General features: G+C 42.5%; 3 protein-coding genes across 3 annotated transcripts in view; all 3 read left to right on the top strand.

Moving 5' to 3' along the window:
* Window positions 1-17430, top strand: part of LOC118415779 (host cell factor 1-like) — a gene marked incomplete in the record, with an annotated part of 60434 nt that extends 43004 nt beyond the window's left edge. Inside the window, 16 exon segments of the mRNA XM_035820596.1 lie at window positions 214-421; window positions 1163-1474; window positions 2091-2338; window positions 2647-2764; window positions 3267-3335; window positions 3538-3606; window positions 3781-3861; window positions 4034-4114; window positions 9334-9546; window positions 10181-10288; window positions 10892-11127; window positions 11647-11796; window positions 12683-12871; window positions 13637-13905; window positions 14410-14493; window positions 15600-17430. Coding sequence (XP_035676489.1) covers window positions 214-421; window positions 1163-1474; window positions 2091-2338; window positions 2647-2764; window positions 3267-3335; window positions 3538-3606; window positions 3781-3861; window positions 4034-4114; window positions 9334-9546; window positions 10181-10288; window positions 10892-11127; window positions 11647-11796; window positions 12683-12871; window positions 13637-13905; window positions 14410-14493; window positions 15600-15636 — 2472 coding nt within the window.
* LOC118415787 (methyl-CpG-binding domain protein 2-like) lies at window positions 4254-6068 on the top strand. Its single transcript, XM_035820606.1, has one exon. It carries the CDS (start codon window positions 4581-4583, stop codon window positions 5187-5189), a length of 609 nt encoding a protein of 202 aa, XP_035676499.1. The 5' UTR covers window positions 4254-4580; the 3' UTR covers window positions 5190-6068.
* LOC118415786 (piggyBac transposable element-derived protein 4-like) lies at window positions 6117-7163 on the top strand. The gene has a single exon (XM_035820605.1). The coding sequence runs from the start codon at window positions 6271-6273 to the stop codon at window positions 6997-6999; it is 729 nt and encodes a 242-aa protein (XP_035676498.1). The 5' UTR covers window positions 6117-6270; the 3' UTR covers window positions 7000-7163.

Here is a 17430-nt window from a genome sequence, read left to right as displayed (position 1 = left end):
GCGAGCTCTAAAATTTCAAGGAGGTATGAACCTGATGCGAAGAAAGAAATGGCAGAGTTCCCCCCTACCCGTCAGGTCCATGCCTCCTCGTAATTTGGAACTCGCAGACTCGCCGTCCAATCAATTTTCGCTAAATGTGACGGGGGTATTAAAAACCCTGTCTTTACAAAACCTTCGGTCACGAAAGATTGTGTTCCTTGTTCCTATTTCCAGGCTGGGACATCGAAAGGCGCGACCATCATGGGTATCAGCAGCGTGACCCAGCAGCCGGTCGTCACCATCCCCAAAACCATCATCAAGACCGTCCCCGTGTCATCCGTCATGTCGAGCATGGCCGGGCAGGGCGGGGCCACGGGCGGAGCCACCCCGACCAAACCCACCATTATCGCAATCACTACCAAGGCAGTTACTGGGGTGGCAGGTATGTATCTGTTAATGGTCACTGTACAGGTAGCTGAAAGGTACAGTTACCCATACATAAGTGAGATGTGTCTGGCCCAGAACCCATCTCCATTTCAAAGCCCTGGGGACACACATAGGTGCAAGTACTACTACAGCGTGCTAGTCCACTGGTAGGGAAGTGTGTTTAGCTTCCATAGACTTCCTCTTAGCACTAGAAAGAAGAACATTTGTATATACCATTTTCTAAGAGTCTTTGGTATGACCCTGGGGTGGCAGGTAGGTGTCTGAAAATGGTCAGTTGGCCACTATAGACAGGATTCTTTATGCTCACCATTAGAAAAGGTTATCCAAGAGACCATTAAAAAGTTATCACAGTGGTCAGATGGTCCTTATCTAGAGGTTATCACTAGCACTCGTTTGGCTGAAGTCTGTCTGATTTTTCCATTGCAAGAAAATAAAGATGAAAGGTCAAATGACTGGTTCTCTGAAGGAAATAAGTGTACACAAAAGATTTTGTAGAAAAATATGTTATACATGTAAAGTGCTGCAAAAGCCATGAAGTCAATAAATTTCATAGTACATTAAAGAAGTATGTACAAAATTTGTTCGTTAGAAAGAACACTTACAAAGATTTTCTGAGTTCGTTCTGAATACAGCACAACAAAAACAGCAGAACATTGTTAATGTATTGTTATACATGTACTTTAAGCTGTCATTGAATAGAAGACATTTTTGAGATGTCCATGTTTGTGTTGTATAGGTATGACCACAGGGACCACCAGCAAGCTTCCATCCACATACATGGTGAAGAACCCCACCAGCCAGGGCAGCACCCAGCAAGTCGTCCGGACCGTCACCACCACCCTGGGGGTCACCCCCATGGGCACGGTGGTACGGACCGTGACGTCACAGATGCAGCCGGGCGTACGGATCATCACCGTTCCCGCGTCCAGCATCACGACGACCACCACGCCCACGGGACAGGTGCAGAGGATCGTGGTCACGCCCGTCACAAGACCGAGCGCCGCCTTGCAAGGGAAAACGGGAACCATCACCATTGTCACTCCAGCAGGTACGTTACATGTGCTGGTATTGTGTATCGTCACCAGACTGTCGTGAGTTTGAATTACAGCTGTTGTCACTCGCCAGACTTGCCTTATACCACAGGAAGGTGTAACCATAGGACAAAACATAAAACAGTATTCTGCTGTTTAATGCTCTCTATAAGTTAGGAAGGGAAATTTCTCAAAGCTTTGCTTGTTGTACATTATTCAAATTAATATTATATTTCTTTGTATTTTTATTTGAAGCAAGAAAATTCTTTTATTTTTCTGTTAAAAGACACTTTAAAGCATGTAGGTGCAACAATGTTTAACTACAAAACTAAAGTGTTGCTACATTTATACTTTGTGTGGATGTCATATACTCAAACAAGTCATGTACTCAAAAAAGCTTGATATTGCTAATAAGCTTCTAGGGCTGATCATTTGGGCAAGTTGTTGGGAGCTACAGTTATTCAAACAAGTAGACCAATATCTACCCAAATTTTCATGTGGAAAAATTACACCCTTGAAAAGATTGGTTGGGTAAGTACGGTAGGACATGCGCTTGTCCAATCGACACTTCCACTTGCCCAGGCAATCGGGCCAATGGACTTGTCTAAATTCTGTTTTCCATTCTGACCACAGGTACCTCAGTTCCTGCATCCACAATCCTCTCCTCAACCAGCGCGGGAGCCACTGGTACATCGAGGCCCATCACCGTTTCCGTCGCCAACCTGCCGTCCGCCTCAAACGTGCCCGTCACCATGACTACGGCGCAGGCGGCATCGGCGCTGTCGGCGGCCACAAGCATCACGCCGACGGGAATCACGCTACAGAGTTTGTCCACACCCACAGCAACGACACAGATGAAACAGATCATACAGAACACACAGGTATGGACAACAACTTTTCGCGGTGGTTTTAATTTCGCGGTAGCACCATGCACTGTAGTCTCTTACTGTTATGGAAAAATGTTTGCGGTGGTTTTTAATTCCCGGTGAAGCGGCCGCTGCAAAAACCGTGAACATTAATCCACCGCGAACATTTCTGCATTTACAGTATATTTCCCATACATATCCAACAAGACGTATTCTTCCCTGTTTACTTTTGCTACAGGCAAAGACACTCAAGACATGAAATTACAAAATATAGTGCTATGTGATTTTTTTTCTAACAACATTTTTACTAATTTCTCCTCCAGGCCATCACCCCTGCCACCTCCACTGTGACCTCAGTAGCTGCCTCCACCAGCGAGCAGGGACAGCCACCGGCCAGCTCTGCGGAGCAGCCGCAAGTTGGACCCTGCGGCACTATTCATGGTGAGTCAATGCATAATGTATATCTACCCTTATCTAGAGAATAACCAGTATTGTCTAGTTTGCCATATTTAGGAAGCAGTCTTTAGATGAGATTGAACACTTAGGTGAAGCATGATGCTTTGTCAAGTAATTACTGGTGAAGTGTGGCTTTGCTCAGCTCATGTTTTTGGCCAGGCGCACCGGGTCATCCTTCCCCTTGTCAATAAGTGTGTTGGGCTCTTTTACAACTTTGGCGCATGAGGCTCTTACCTAAATCCCCCTCATACACCTGGACATTCGCTTTACGTACATCACCAGAAGAAAGATTCGATCCTATTTCTGCTGTGTCCAGACCCAGGCATGCTAGGACTTTGAAAATGGGATAATCGTGAAGCAAGTTTGTTGCTTTGTGATGAAAAAGACAGTGTGATGTTGCGTTGAAAAAGACAGTGGTGTAGATGTTACAAAAGATGATTGAACCATTACAGAATGACAAAGGCATTGTTGATGTTTCCTCCCATAGGCTGTGGTACTGATGACGAAGATGAGGATGCAGAGAAGCCCAAGATCGGCCCATGTGGAACCATCCATGGTCAGCTTTACCTTTGGTCTTTCCTTGTCTTGTTTGCATGGCTGTCTGGATACTGGATGCAAACTGGATGAATATCTTCAGTTAGTTCTGACTTTAATTTGATACACAAAGTTTGATTTATGACTTCAATGTTTAGAAATGTAATGTGCCACAAGTAAGAAAATACAAATAGTGGAAAATTTTTACTTTGTTCTGTTTCCAGGCTGTGGAACCGACGATGAAGATGACGAGAAATCAAAACCCACAATTGGTCCATGTGGCACTATACATGGTAAAGTTTTTTCTTGTATTTAATCCTTGTATCTATACTGTTTGTATGTTTACATACTTGAAGTGTAGACAGGAGCTGGAAAAGCAAAGCAAAGATGCAGCTTCTAACATCAAAGGCTTGCACAATTGTTTTGTATATAAATTTTGACATAATTTTGTTTTCAATTTTTGACAGGTTGCGGGACTGACGACGAAGATGATGACAAGTCCAAGCCCTCAGAAGGACCCAAAATTGGCCCTTGTGGCACCATCCATGGTAAGACAATATATGCCTACTTGATCGTAGTGGGTGCAGCCTTTATGAGGTTATTTGTTGAGAGCAGAATTAGCATGAAGAAAGTGTGAAGCAGTGAATCCTCTGCTACGAAAATATTGTCATTTTGATTTATGTCGTCTAAATGTCATACCTGTGATTTCTGCTTTGACAGGTTGTGGTACAGACGATGAAGATGATGACAAGTCAAAACCAGCAGAACAGCAAAAAATAGGTCCATGTGGAACTATACATGGTATGTCTCCTCTCATATCACTTACAAGAAGCAGACAGTCATGTGTTTGCAATACTTGTGAAGTAAAGTCATCCATGCTGTCACTTCACTTGCATTATTCTGGAAAGGGTTGTTGTTGAATAAAAAGATCGGCTATTAACCCTAGTCCTGCGGCGCGTCACATATGTGCGGTTGCGTATGTATGCTTTCAGTGCGGCGCCTCACATTTGTGCGGTTGAGGGTATGCCGAGAATACGTAAATACTCCGAGCGCATGGTACTTCCGGGTTTGGATTTAAGTGTCGTGCGCAATAGGTTAGGGGTTAGGGGTCAACGTCCGGTTGCGTAACCGGAAGTACGTCATCCCATAATCCTTTGCGCGGTCAAAATGGCCGCCGGGGCCTTCGTGTCGTCTGCTGGAATGTAAATTTCTTTTGTCTCGTTTGTTTGGATAGTTCTGGCGGCAAATTTCACTTTCTAACATAACAATGCCGCGGTACACGGTATCGCAAGTTCACGAAGAGCTGTTCACGCGAGATTCCGATCCAGAATTCCCAGAGTCAGGCTCAGAATCGGAGGAAAGTAGCGAGAGTGACTCTGACGATGACGTTCGACCTACGTTTGCACGTGGTACAAGGAACGCACAAGCGATCGCGGCCGAGAATGCTGACGAAGATCGCATGGAGAATGACAGAGATCGTCACCGTGGCCGCGGTCGGGCGAGAGGCCGTGGGAGAGGCCGTGGGAGAGGCCGAGGAAGTCAGCAACGGGGTCGGGGCCGTGGACGAGGACGTGCTCGCGGCGGTGGAAGGGGGCGTGCCCGGGGTCACGGACGGACGACTCGTGGGCGTGGCAGCACTGGCCCCGCAGCAAGCGGAGGCGATGGGGCGGAACCCACAGCAAGTGGGGATGATGGAGCGGACCCCTCAGCAAGTGGGGATGCTGCTCAGGGCCCTTCAAACGGTGTAGATCCCAGGTTGGCAGACGGACACTGGCAGCAAGTGGATGGTAACAGAGTGCCCCAGCCCCCACATGAGTTTACAGGAGTAAGGGGATTCACTGACCAAGTAAGTTGGGAGATTTTTTTTCATTTATAATTACTGTAACAATATTTTTTAGGCCAAATAAGTAGGTATTGGTGATTTTTGCAGCTTGTGTATGACAAAATATGAGGTCAATTTTAGCTTTGCATTTTTTTTTTGTAACAACACAATAGCCTGTACATTATCTAACTGAATGGTAGGTTCTTTTTATAACCAAGTATGTAGACAATTATCATACATTACACTTCATGTCTAGAACTGACAGAATACTGAATTTTTCTTGTAGGTCACATTGTCAGATGAGCCGACATCCCTTGAATTCCTTGACCTGATGGTGCCTCCCTCGGTATACAAGACGTGCACAGAACAAACAAATAAGTATGCCCGGGACTACTTTGCACAACATCCCATGGAGGATCACGAACCCAACTCGCGTGTCCGTAAGTGGCCTGATGAGGGCGTAACAGAGTCAGAAATCAAGGTTTTCCTGGCCCTGACGATTGCGATGGGCCTGGTACACCATCAGGATCTCTCCGATTACTGGAGCACAGATGAAATCCTCACCACACCTTTCTTCCCAGCCACCATGCCCAGAGACAAGTTTCTGCTCATCTACAAGTTTTTCCATCTTAGTGACAATGACACATACCTCCCTCGCGATGATCCGAACTATAATCCATTCCATAAACTGGGAGATGTATACCCTACCATCCTACAACAATTCAGTTCCATCTGGGCCCCAGGGAGGGAGATTTGTATTGATGAGGGGATGGTGCCGTTCAGGGGACACGTGCATTTTCGCACGTACAATCCTGATAAACCAGATAAGTATGGTCTGAAGGCCTATCAGTTGTGTGACTCTGATAACCAATATTGTTGTCGGTTCGAGTTATATGGCGGTAAGGGGAAACAGGCATCTGCCAAGGGGTTGACCCACGACATTGTGACGCGTCTAATGGATCCCTATCTGGAAAAGGGACATACTCTATATTGTGATAATTATTATTCATCGCCGCAGCTGTTCTTAGACCTCAACGATGCAGGCACCAATGCCTGTGGTACGGTACGAAACAGGAAGGGCCTGCCTCAGGCGTTCAAGGACGCCAAGTTGTCGGTGCCAAAAGAGCGATTCTGCATGGCGAACGGGCCCATCCTCGCCCTTAAATACAAAGATCGACGAGACGTCAAGATGCTCTCTACAGCACACAGTGCGAAGTTTGTGAACACGGGTAAACGAAACCGAGAGAGGGAAGAGATCCAAAAACCCGAGTGTGTGCACGAGTATAATCAGTACATGGGTGCGGTCGACTGTTCAGATCAGATGGTGGCCTACCTCAGCTTCCGCAGGCGTACCCTGAAATGGTGGAAAAAAGCATTCTTCCACATTTTGAGCTTGGCCATCCTCAATAGCTACATCTTGTATAAGGAGCATTTCTTACAAGTAAGAGCAGCCATTGCCAACCGAGATGATCCAAGAAAGAAGCAACAACCAATGTTGCACCGCAAGTTCCGTAACCTGGTGGTGAAGCAGATGATCAGTACATCCGGCTATGTCAATGAGGCGACGGGCAGGAGGGCCAGCGCCACTGCCCACACCTTGACTCGCCTCACAGGGCGGCACTTCTTGGAGCGCATCCCACCAAACAACCCAGGAGGCAGACCACCAACAAGAGTGTGCGTAGTCTGCGGTCCTGCAGCACCATCAGATGCAACTTCTAAGAGGCGTTCCAGTTTCCAGTGTAAACAGTGCAGGCAAACCTTGTGCATTGAGCCGTGTATGGAACTTTACCACACAATGGACGACTATGTTGGGGCCTATAAGCGAAGACAGGAAGGAAACAACACTAACAATGACACTTGCTGAAGATTAGGCCGCACATAACTTTGTATTGTATTTGTATTTTTGTTCCCAGAACTTTGTTTAGGAACTGGGAAAGATTGTGGCAGAATATCCTTCTTATTGCTTTTATGTCTTTATTACCTTTAGTATGGACGGTAATTACTGTATATTTATGTAACATGACAGTACAGAGTATAAGCTTTCTAGTCATATACAGAAAGTTGGCATTTCCTTTATTGTATGATCACAAGATGAACCGATTCTCTTGTATTAGAGTGTGAATTTTGCTGACTAGTTGGGTAGGCCTAGTCCTTATCATGATTGTTCAGTTCAGGACCAAGGGTAGTCCACAGCCACAAACTTACCTGTTATGATACTTGTAATACAAGTTGTATGCATTTTCCGCTTCACATGCATTATCTGACATTGTCAGATGCTTGGCAGTCTATATTGAGACATCTCTGGTGATGCTAGTCAGTGTTATATGGATAGAGTATGAGGAAAATTGTTTTTATTGCTTTTGATGCCTTTATTGCCTTTCATATGGATGATAACTACTCTATATTGATGTAACATGAAAGTACAAAGTCTAAGCTTTCTATTCATGTACAGAAAGTTGGTATTTCCTTTATTGTATGATCACAAAATGAAGTATATTCTTTTGTACAAGTGTGTGGATTTTGCTGACTAGCCAGTTCAGCACTAAGGACATTCCACAGTCATTAACTTACCTTTTATGATACCTGCATGCATTTTCCTCTTCACATGTTTTTCCTTACATTGTCAACACTAGTCAGGAGCTTTGTAGTCTACATTGAGGCATCTCTGGTGGTGCTAGTGAGTGTTCTTTGTATAGAGTGTGAAGAAATTTGTTTTTATTGCTTTTGATGCCTTTATTGCCTTAAGTATCGATGATAACAACTCTATATTGATGTAACATGAAAGTACAAAGTTCAAGCTTTCTATTCATCTACAGAAAGTTGGTATTTCCTTTATTGTATGATCACAAAATGAAGTATATTCTTTTGTACAAGTGTGTGGATTTTGCTGACTAGCCAGTTCAGCACTAAGGACATTCCACAGTCATTAACTTACCTTTTATGATACCTGCATGCATTTTCCTCTTCACATGTTTTTCCTTACATTGTCAACACTAGTCAGGAGCTTTGTAGTCTATATTGAGACATCTCTGGTGGTGCTAGTGAGTGCTTTGTGTATAGAGTGTGAAGAAATTTGTTTTTATTGCTTTTTATGCCTTTATTACCTTTAGTATAGATGATAACAACTCTATATTGATGTAACATGAGAGTACGGACCATAAGCTATCCAGTCATATACAATAAGTTGGTATTTCCTTTATTGTATGGTCACAAAATGAAGTGTATTCTCTTGCATAAGTTTGTGGATTTTGCTGACTAGCCAGTTCAGCACCAAGGGCAGTCCACAGCCATAAACTTACCTGTTATGGTACCTGCATGCATTTTTGTCTTCACGTGTATAATCTGACATTGCCAGCACTAGTCAGGAGCTTTGTAGTCTACATTGAGGCAGTTGTGGTGGTGCTAGTGACAGTTGTGTGAAACAATACTAGAAATTGTTGTTTTTATTGCCTTTTATACCTTAATTACCTTCATATTTATATGTTATTATTATGTTACAAAACTAGAAAGACAGTACAAGTTGTAAGCTTTCAGTTGATGTATAGGAAAGTAGTGTAGTGTTTGTTATAAAGCTACAGAAAGATGTATACGGATGTCGAATAGAACACCCTTTTCTGCAGAAATTTCAGTTCAGTGCCGGGACAATCAAAGGCCATAAACTCACCTTCAGTGATACCTGGGTGATTTTTTTTCCTCCACATGTAGCTCTGATGTTGTCAGAATACGTAAGCAATGTTGTAGTGTTCATACTATCATTTTAATATGTGTCAAATACTATAATACAAGAAGTTTGTCAAAATAATTTGTTTTATTGCCTTATTGCCCTTGTTTCTCATTATTGATGACTTTGGGTAACAATTGTTTGACATTTTCAAATAGTAGAGACTTTTAGCTTTCTAATGATGTATAACTTTCTAGGGTTACGTGGGAGAAAAGTAACTTTAAAAGGGCAAAGTAAAAGAAGTGCCCATTCTTTCAATAGGGTAAAAAATGCTCAGCACAGGGAGGATGTAATAGTAAATAATAGCCAGCAGGACAAGGGTTAAGCTGTGATCCACTTTTCATCGTATTTGTCAAGAAAGGTAAAGATAGTACAATAAAGCAGTAAAAGTTTTTTACTTCTTCTTTGGACCAAAAAAAGAATGTCCAACTCCAGACCAGTTTGAAATTGTTTTCATTTTTTCCCAAACCCATATAGGTTGTGGTACGGATGATGAAGATGATGAGAAGCCTAAGGTGGGGCCCTGCGGAACCATCCATGGCTGCGGTACGGATGACGAGGGAGAGGGCGATGACCCCACGCCATCCACCACGACACAGGCAGACCAGACACAGGAGGAAGCGATGGACACGTCAGCACCGTCCCAACCACAGACCTCAGCAACGTCAACAGTAGCTACCAGTTCTACAGGTTAGTACAGGGTTAACCCAGTAATGTAGAACCCCAGACCTCAGCAACGTCAACAGTAGCTACCAGTTCTACAGGTTAGTACAGGGTTACCCCAGTAATGTAGAACCCCAGACCTCAGCAACATCGGCAACGTCAACAGTAGCTACCAGTTCTACAGGTTAGTGGAGATAAAAGAGTTGACATAGAGCAAACTTTATCTCTTGCTTTCAAAAGCTTACCTAGAATATTTAGTACATTTAGATAAAAGTCCTGTTGAAAAACTACATGTTGCAAGACTGCATTGTATTCTTCGCTTGTTTCGCTCAGTTTTAAAGTAAGGCCTTCAAATTGCATTACCTTTTCTATGGGCCAAGGTTTTCCTTCACGTCAAAAGTTGATTAAACTTCTTTTAACCTTCTAAGGTGTCCAACAGTTGATAATGATAACTTTATTGTCCAGGTATTGTAGAAAACACGACTTGAGGCAATTTCTAGTTCTTAACAACAATTTTAGGAAACTAATCTAGTCTACAAAAGACAAATTATTTCCGGTATGAACAAATTTCCTAGAAAAAGATTTTTCGAGAAAGATAGTGACCGGAAATGTTGTTTCAACCATGTGTGTTTGAACCTTCTCTGTTCTGTCCTGTTCACAGCAGTAACTTCACAAGCCACACTAATGGAGACAGGGCAGACAGCATCGTCCTCTGTAGAACAGATGGACACCACACCTGCAACAACAGCTGCAGCTGTAGCAGAAGCAGGTGAGACTGCAAACCTGTACTCTGCACCTGTGAAATTGTTTTGGTACAGGTCCTGACCTTAATGCATATGTACCTGAACAATGGCAGTCTCCAGCTTTCAATACCTTTTTCCATCCGTCTCATTGTTTGGGAGCCCATGTCATTAACGTTCATTGTTAAATCTGTTATTTTAAGCTGAAGAAAATTCATTTTTCATCAATTTCATGTTGTGAAGTCCTGATTTTTTTGGGTGGATGGGACAAATTTTTTTTCCCATCCCAGGACAGAGGTCCCGGTTTTGGAGGTTGTTCAATGGTAGAATTGTTCATGTACAGGTCCAAACCTTTATGTCAAGTATATACTTGACAAAACCCTACTAATTTAGACCAAAGACAGGTGAGTTCTGTCTCAAAGATGCCATTTCTTTAAAAAAATCAGTACTTGAACATTATCTTCAACGTTAGAAATTGGTAAATCCTCATTCAAAGATAAGGTTTGCCATTGTAAAGGACAATACTATAATATGTATGACTTAGACTTGTTACGGTACCGTTATACTGCTGTACATGTTTGTCTAATCCAAGACAAACCACACCATATACTGATGATTAAACTACCTTACAGAAGCCCTTGCAGCAGCCACCACCTCTAGTGTCATGACCCCCTCCCCCTCAGCGGTGGACGGAGCAGCAGCTGTCCTCGCCACCCTGGCAGACTCCACGACCACGCCTGTATCCGCCAGTCAAGCGGGGGCGACGCCCGTCAACAATGGTGCCGTGGCCCCATCCCTACCTGCCAATGTCACGACAAACGGGCTCGGGCCTACAGTGGTTAAAACAGAGCCAGACGTCAAATCAGAGGTACAGAACTTGTCTGTTTGTCTTATTGATTATGTTGAGACAGTAGCTAACCTTAAGATTTCCCCGGTTATGTTAGCTATCTTTCATGAATGTGTTAAAACAATTCTAAATGATTTTAATACTAAAATCTGCACAAAGTAGGAAGAGTCCTAACAACTTGATCATGTAGTTGCAACATGCTTTTAAGTGCTTTTCCTCAACTGAAAAGAAAAAGATTTCCTCGCTGCAAATGCGAAAAAATGTGTAAAAATATGCCACATTGAAGTTTTGGGCCAGTGAAAACTTGGTTAAAGCCAGTAGGTACTTTATGTCCTGGCCATTGAATTGTTTTCAAAACTCTAATTAGTTGAAAATTTGCAATGTGTATTTTGCTGTTAAGTTCTATTGTGTATTACAACAGGGACTGTAATCGACTTGTTAGTAGCTAGGATAACATAAGCAGGAGAATTAGTAAGTTTACAATTATCAAGTTTTTGTGAATCTTCCTTTACTTCAACTTGACTTTTGAAAACATTTCAGGACCAGAAGGCAGTGGACGCCTCCTCTAAGACCCTCCTGCCAGGGAAGCGGGAACACAACCAGTGGTACGATGTGGGCATCTTCAAGGGTACCTCCGCAACCGTGCAGTACTACTACCTGCCTTCTGAGAACAACCAGAAGGGCGAGGATGTAAGTTCTTAATAACAGTTCCTTCACTATTGTGTGAGAAAGCTTTCATTGAAGGAATAGTCAGGAGGGGTTGGGACTTGTGTTGTAGTTGTTGTGTTTTTAATTGAAAAGAAGATGATCAGGATATTGATCGACAGAAAGCCTTCCAATAGTCCCCTTGGGTTCAACTGAAGTAATCCAATTCCTTCAAGTGTTTAAGTATTAGGAATCCCAGGCTATGTAGTTTATAGGCTGGTGCCCATCTCCATTGGCTTAGCCCTTGGGCCACACAACTGTGCAAGCACAATGAATACTTCTGTGGGGGGCTTGTCCACAGATAGTGGTGTGTGTTTAGCTTCCTTACTCTTTCCCACAAGTTCTGAGTGCTAAGAAGAGAACCAGTTTGTAGTAAGTCTTTGCAATGACTAACTTTTGTGACTTGGTGAAAAGGTCGTCCCAGAGCCATTTTGAGGCCATAGGGGCCTTGGGTTGTCATCCACTGTGTCGAGGGCACAGTATTGGAAGGTGGAGTCCATCTCTCTCCCTCCACTGCCTTATACTTTCTTTTAGAACCTTAGTCATGTATCCATTTTTACAGGTGGGTTGTGTCAATAAAGTCATCTAAAGTTCCTTTCCCAATGGCAGAACATAGGGGCATGGCGAGTATTGAACTTCGAGTTCTAAGCCCAACACTCTAAACATTACACGACACCAAACCCATAAACCCATGTTTTTAATCAATCAACAAAGGAATACTCAGGACACAGAGGTGATTCACTAAAGCAAATAGCTAATATCAAACATTTAAAATGAAAAACTGACAAAGACAATAACAGTAACAGTACATGTACAATGTAACAATAATACCACAAACTTGACTCACACTTATATCCCTGTGCATTCTCAGGACATCGATGTAGTGAACGTACCAGACCACAGCATGCTGAAGAAGCAGGAGCTCCTGTCCGGTACAGCGTACAAGTTCCGCGTGGCCGGCATCAACGCGTGCGGCAGAGGGCCCTGGAGCGAGATCTCCGCCTTCAAAACCTGCCTGCCAGGCTACCCAGGGGCACCGTCTGCTATCAGAATCAGTAAAGTAAGTATGGGCACCTTTTGTCTGAATCAGTAACAAAGTATACATCCAGAAATCTCTCAAAGGTTTGTGTAGTTGTACCAAGTTCTGTACAACAGAAGCATAGAGCACCTACATTCGCACTGTAAAACTTAGAAGGAAAACATTTTAGCAAAACATTTTAGCTAAGTCCTAGCAAAAAAGTGTTCTGTTTCCTGTTACCCAAGGACCCTAGCAAAAACCTGCTGACCCTAGTCTTTCAGGGGGGTCGACTATTGGCAAGGGACATATACTAAGTATTTTTGCAGTAAACATTTGTGTGGTGAAAACGTGGTAGAATCGTTGGACCACTTACATGTATGGGGACCAAACTAGCGCTCACTGTAGCAGCTCCCTAAGTCAGAAACATCAAGCTTAGGCAAGAAGACTCAATTTTGCATAACAAACATCTAATAACTAATAAAAACTAACCATTTGTTGGATCATTTGTACCAAAAACTACCCAAAAAAAGAAAAGTCATGAAAAAGTAAGAGAATCCCTACCTGCCAACCTGATTTAGTCAGAAACACATTACTTAGGCCTAGGAGCAAATAATTTTATGATTATCAGTTGTTGATTAGATTGTTGGCACTTTCTGTCTACTTTCCTTGAACCATTTTCTTGTTTGCTACAAGTTTTTTTTGCAATGCTGATGCTAGAAGGTTGTCCCAGGTCAAGTTCACATGCAAATAATGTATCAAATGACTTAATTTGTAGAAATTTAACCTTGGCAGTTGTTTGCCCAACAGAGCACAGAAGGAGCGCACCTATCCTGGGAGGCGCCGGCCAACACGGCGGGCAAGATCCTGGAATACTCTGTCTACCTGGCCGTGAAGAGCACCTCCGCGTCCACGCCGGACACCAAGCCGCTCACGCCGTCCCAGATGGCGTTCGTGAGGGTGTACTGCGGCCCCAGCGCCTCGTGTACGGTCACCACCAGCACGCTGTCCAACGCTCACATCGACTACACATCCAAACCTGCCATCATCTTCAGAATCGCAGCCAGAAACGACAAGGGGTAAGGCAACTCCCAGAATTGTCGCTTGATTTTTTTAAATGGGCAAAAATGAATACATAAAGGAAAAGAGCTGGAAAACAAAAACTAAAACAATCGTAAACAGATGCATATCTTAACCATTCGAAGTGTATCTTGTTACATGCTTTTTTACCTTTTCCAAGTTAAGAAATGTGTTTTTGGTTTCATTTTTTGTATGTGGTTGAACCGTATCACGGAGTTAGCTCTTGCCCTACCAAAGAAATGATTTTTGCCCCCCTGGCGTCTTTCCTAGGCAATGCAAAAGAATTTCTGGTGTTGATACCTTGTGTGCTGGACAAGCTATGGTGTTTGGATCGTAGATAGCTCAAAGAAGTTTGGTCTGCTAGTTTTTCATTTGTTCTTTTAAAATCCTGTCAAACCAAAGCTAATAAGGCAGTCCAGAAGGATCATTCTAGTTTTGTTAGTGGTCACTGTATCAATAGAATTGTATATAGTAAGATCTAACATTTGTCCCTCTCCCTCCAGCTATGGACCAGCAACTCAAGTAAGGTGGCTGCAGGACTCCTCCAAGGATACTAAGGCAGCTAAGAGAGTCGCTCCCTCAGACAGGTATGTCTTCAATTTCTTCTTATCTTCTACTCGAGTGTTATAAGAATTTTTTTTGGCAAAGTACCTAACTTTGCGTGTTTAGCATTTGCTCACAACTTTCAACTACTTTGATTTCATCTGATGCCAACTTTTGGGGGCATTCACTACCTTTTATCAGTGACACTGTGCAGATCTGTTGAGGAGCAGTTTTTTACTCTAACTTTGAAATGATATGTAAAGGAGGTGAGGACAAATTTTAGATAGGAAACTTAAGTAAACTAGAAAGGCAACATTTTTGAAAAAAAAATGCAGGATGTGGGCTAAGGGAAAAGAAAGCAAAAATCGCAAAAAACAAGAACAAGAAAGGCAACATTTTCGCGAAAATGCAGTAAAAAAAAAATAAAAACATTATATGTCCACGGATTCGATCCCAGAGCGTTGGATTACCACGCGTGAATGATACCACTGAGCCAGTGCTACAACATGTAACAGCCACACGTTTTAACAGGTATAGATACATGTATTGCATAACTTGAACACGTCCGTTCACCGTTGAATTTGCAAGATTCCAAGGTCCAATTTTCTGAACATAATGTTTTTGTGTGAAAATTTATCAATCTCGTTCATTCTATGGCGGACAACTTCTCCCTTGAGCGCCTGTTTGGTCGTCTTAGCTGCTATTATATAGTATTATCCAACTGCATGCCGAATGCCATTTTGTGTTCAGTGCGTTGATTGGTTCACCTCTGCGTACACCCGAGACAGTCCGCGACTTTGTTCCAATCAAAAAGCTGGAAACGCGGAGTATATGTTTACAGCTTCCATTTTTTTCTGAGTTCTGATTGGCTATTATCAAACTCGACGCCAATTGTGTTCTGTGCGTTGATAGGTTCACCTTTGACGTAAAACCGAGAAAGTGAGACTTTAAGCCAATCAAAAAGCTTGAAACTTGGAGTACATGTTTACAGTTTCCATTCTTTTTGATTTCCGGGTGGAATATGCAAATATCTGAGGAAAAACTAAATGTGTGGCTTCGCCCACATAAACATAGTCCAAACAAAGTTGATGCAAATGAGGCAAATGCTACAAGACTCCTTTTTTTAATGTACGACTCATTTTTCTTACAGTAAATCTGGCACCAAGAAGGTGAAGACGGAAAAATGAAGAAGCTTCCACCACATAACATGAACACAATACAGCGGACCACCTGGACACCACCTCCATCATAACAGCCTCATCTAAACCAGCGCTTCTTCATAATCATACCTCCTCCAATCAACACACGGGACTGCCACACGCAATACTGACTGATCACTGTTCAACAACTTCTTCCCTTGTAAACTGTTGAAAAAAAAAGTTGTGGAATTTTGAGCTTACTATTGCTGGGATGTTTTTTGAAATAGTAATAATGTTATTTTATTCGGTTCTGAAGACGATGTTTTGCTGGCCGGAAGCGTACCCGTGGTTTCGGTCGCTTTGTTCGAGGGGTTGTGGGTGGGACGAGAATACTGTGCATCTTTGAATGTGTTGGGGCAGGATTCTGTATTTTTCAGCGCGAAAGAATGTACCATATCTAGACCAAAAAAAATAAATCTATTTTTTCTAAACCTGTTACACTTAGAGAAAGGGACGTACGAAAGAAGGCGTTTTACGATCTGATTTTGGTCAGCAAAGATTTGAGATGCCTGTTGTGAGTGTAGTTTGAAGAGAAAAATGAGTCCCAAGAGAATTATTTTGATCTATGATCTTAGAGGTTTGTGGTTTCAGTGTCTAACACAAAAACACCCTCTTTGAATGTTGAACACATTTATAGATGCACAGTGAACTTAGAAAATTGTTACGTCACAGAAGATGATGATATAAGCGGTAGTTCTCTATCAGGAATAGGTATGGGGGAAAATGAAAGTATGTCCATTTTTATGTATTCTGGTTCCAAACATGGCCCTACATATCCAGAAATGTTCGCAGTTTTGTAGGCGTAGAAAGTTTACCACATTGGGGAATAGATAGACTAAACGGTGATGCAAAGGTCTGGGTTTTCAGACTAGTTCAAACAGAAGGGAATGAAATGTGAAATATGCATACCAGCTTCATTTTTTGCTTATTATTCGCTTACTTTTGGGGCTTCATTTTTAAGAGCATGGGCTTGTCAATTATTGTACCATATGCATATCAAATTTGAGCTTGAAGCTGAACGTTTTATTTCAGATCACTTTTTTGAGGCTTGGTAGACCATTTACTTCTGAGTATTCGAACCTGGAAATAACAGTTTAAGAATTGCTCACCCATAATTGTACAGGTTCTCATTTTCTCGATTTATTTAAATTCTTGCAACGGAAGCTCACTTTTGCAATGGGGTTTCAGATATTTTGCTTTTTTCTTTTGGGATTTTTGCAGGATGGAACTTTTCCAGACATTTCCCTCTCCGAATGGGTAGAATTAGTGTATATTTGAGATACTGTATTTTTAATAGTGTGGTAGAACCATAACATTGTGTCTTTTGATGTTTTTGTACATTTGTCCGTAGTTGTGAGAGAGTCAACGTGGTTTTTACCTACCCAGTTGGGATTGCTAGCGTCACTACGAAGAAATTCCGATGTTTTTCATCAGCAAGCATTTAGTGACGGAAACTTTGATGTCTTCTTATGAAGAAGCTCTTTACAAGGACCTACCGTAAATTGGTGTTTAAGGAAAGTGCAAAGAATGGTAATTTTATATACAACTTTTGGGAGAAGGCAAACCCTGGAGAAGTGCTTGCGTGTTTTTTTCGGACAGCAAGTAACGGAGATAGACTGTGGTTAAACCATATGCATGCTGTATTCTGCGTTCTTTGTACCCCCTCTTCTTGTACAAGTTCCCTTCCCCTTTAAACTTCACCTTCCAAAGTTCGTGTATCTGTTCCGATATCGTTCATTGTCTTGTTCTGAAATATTTGTGCTGTTCCTCATCAATGGTCAA

This window comes from Branchiostoma floridae, chromosome 5 (assembly GCF_000003815.2).
Source record: "Branchiostoma floridae strain S238N-H82 chromosome 5, Bfl_VNyyK, whole genome shotgun sequence".
NCBI lineage: Eukaryota > Metazoa > Chordata > Leptocardii > Amphioxiformes > Branchiostomatidae > Branchiostoma > Branchiostoma floridae.
Note: the sequence above shows the minus strand (reverse complement) of the source record. Positions and strands in the feature narration are given on the sequence as shown.

What these genes read in the sequence shown, in the direction of transcription:
- LOC118415787 (XM_035820606.1), top strand. Translation starts at nt 4,581, where the DNA reads ATGCCGCGGTACACGGTATCGCAAGTTCACGAAGAGCTGTTCACGCGA.
- LOC118415786 (XM_035820605.1), top strand. Translation starts at nt 6,271, where the DNA reads ATGGCGAACGGGCCCATCCTCGCCCTTAAATACAAAGATCGACGAGAC.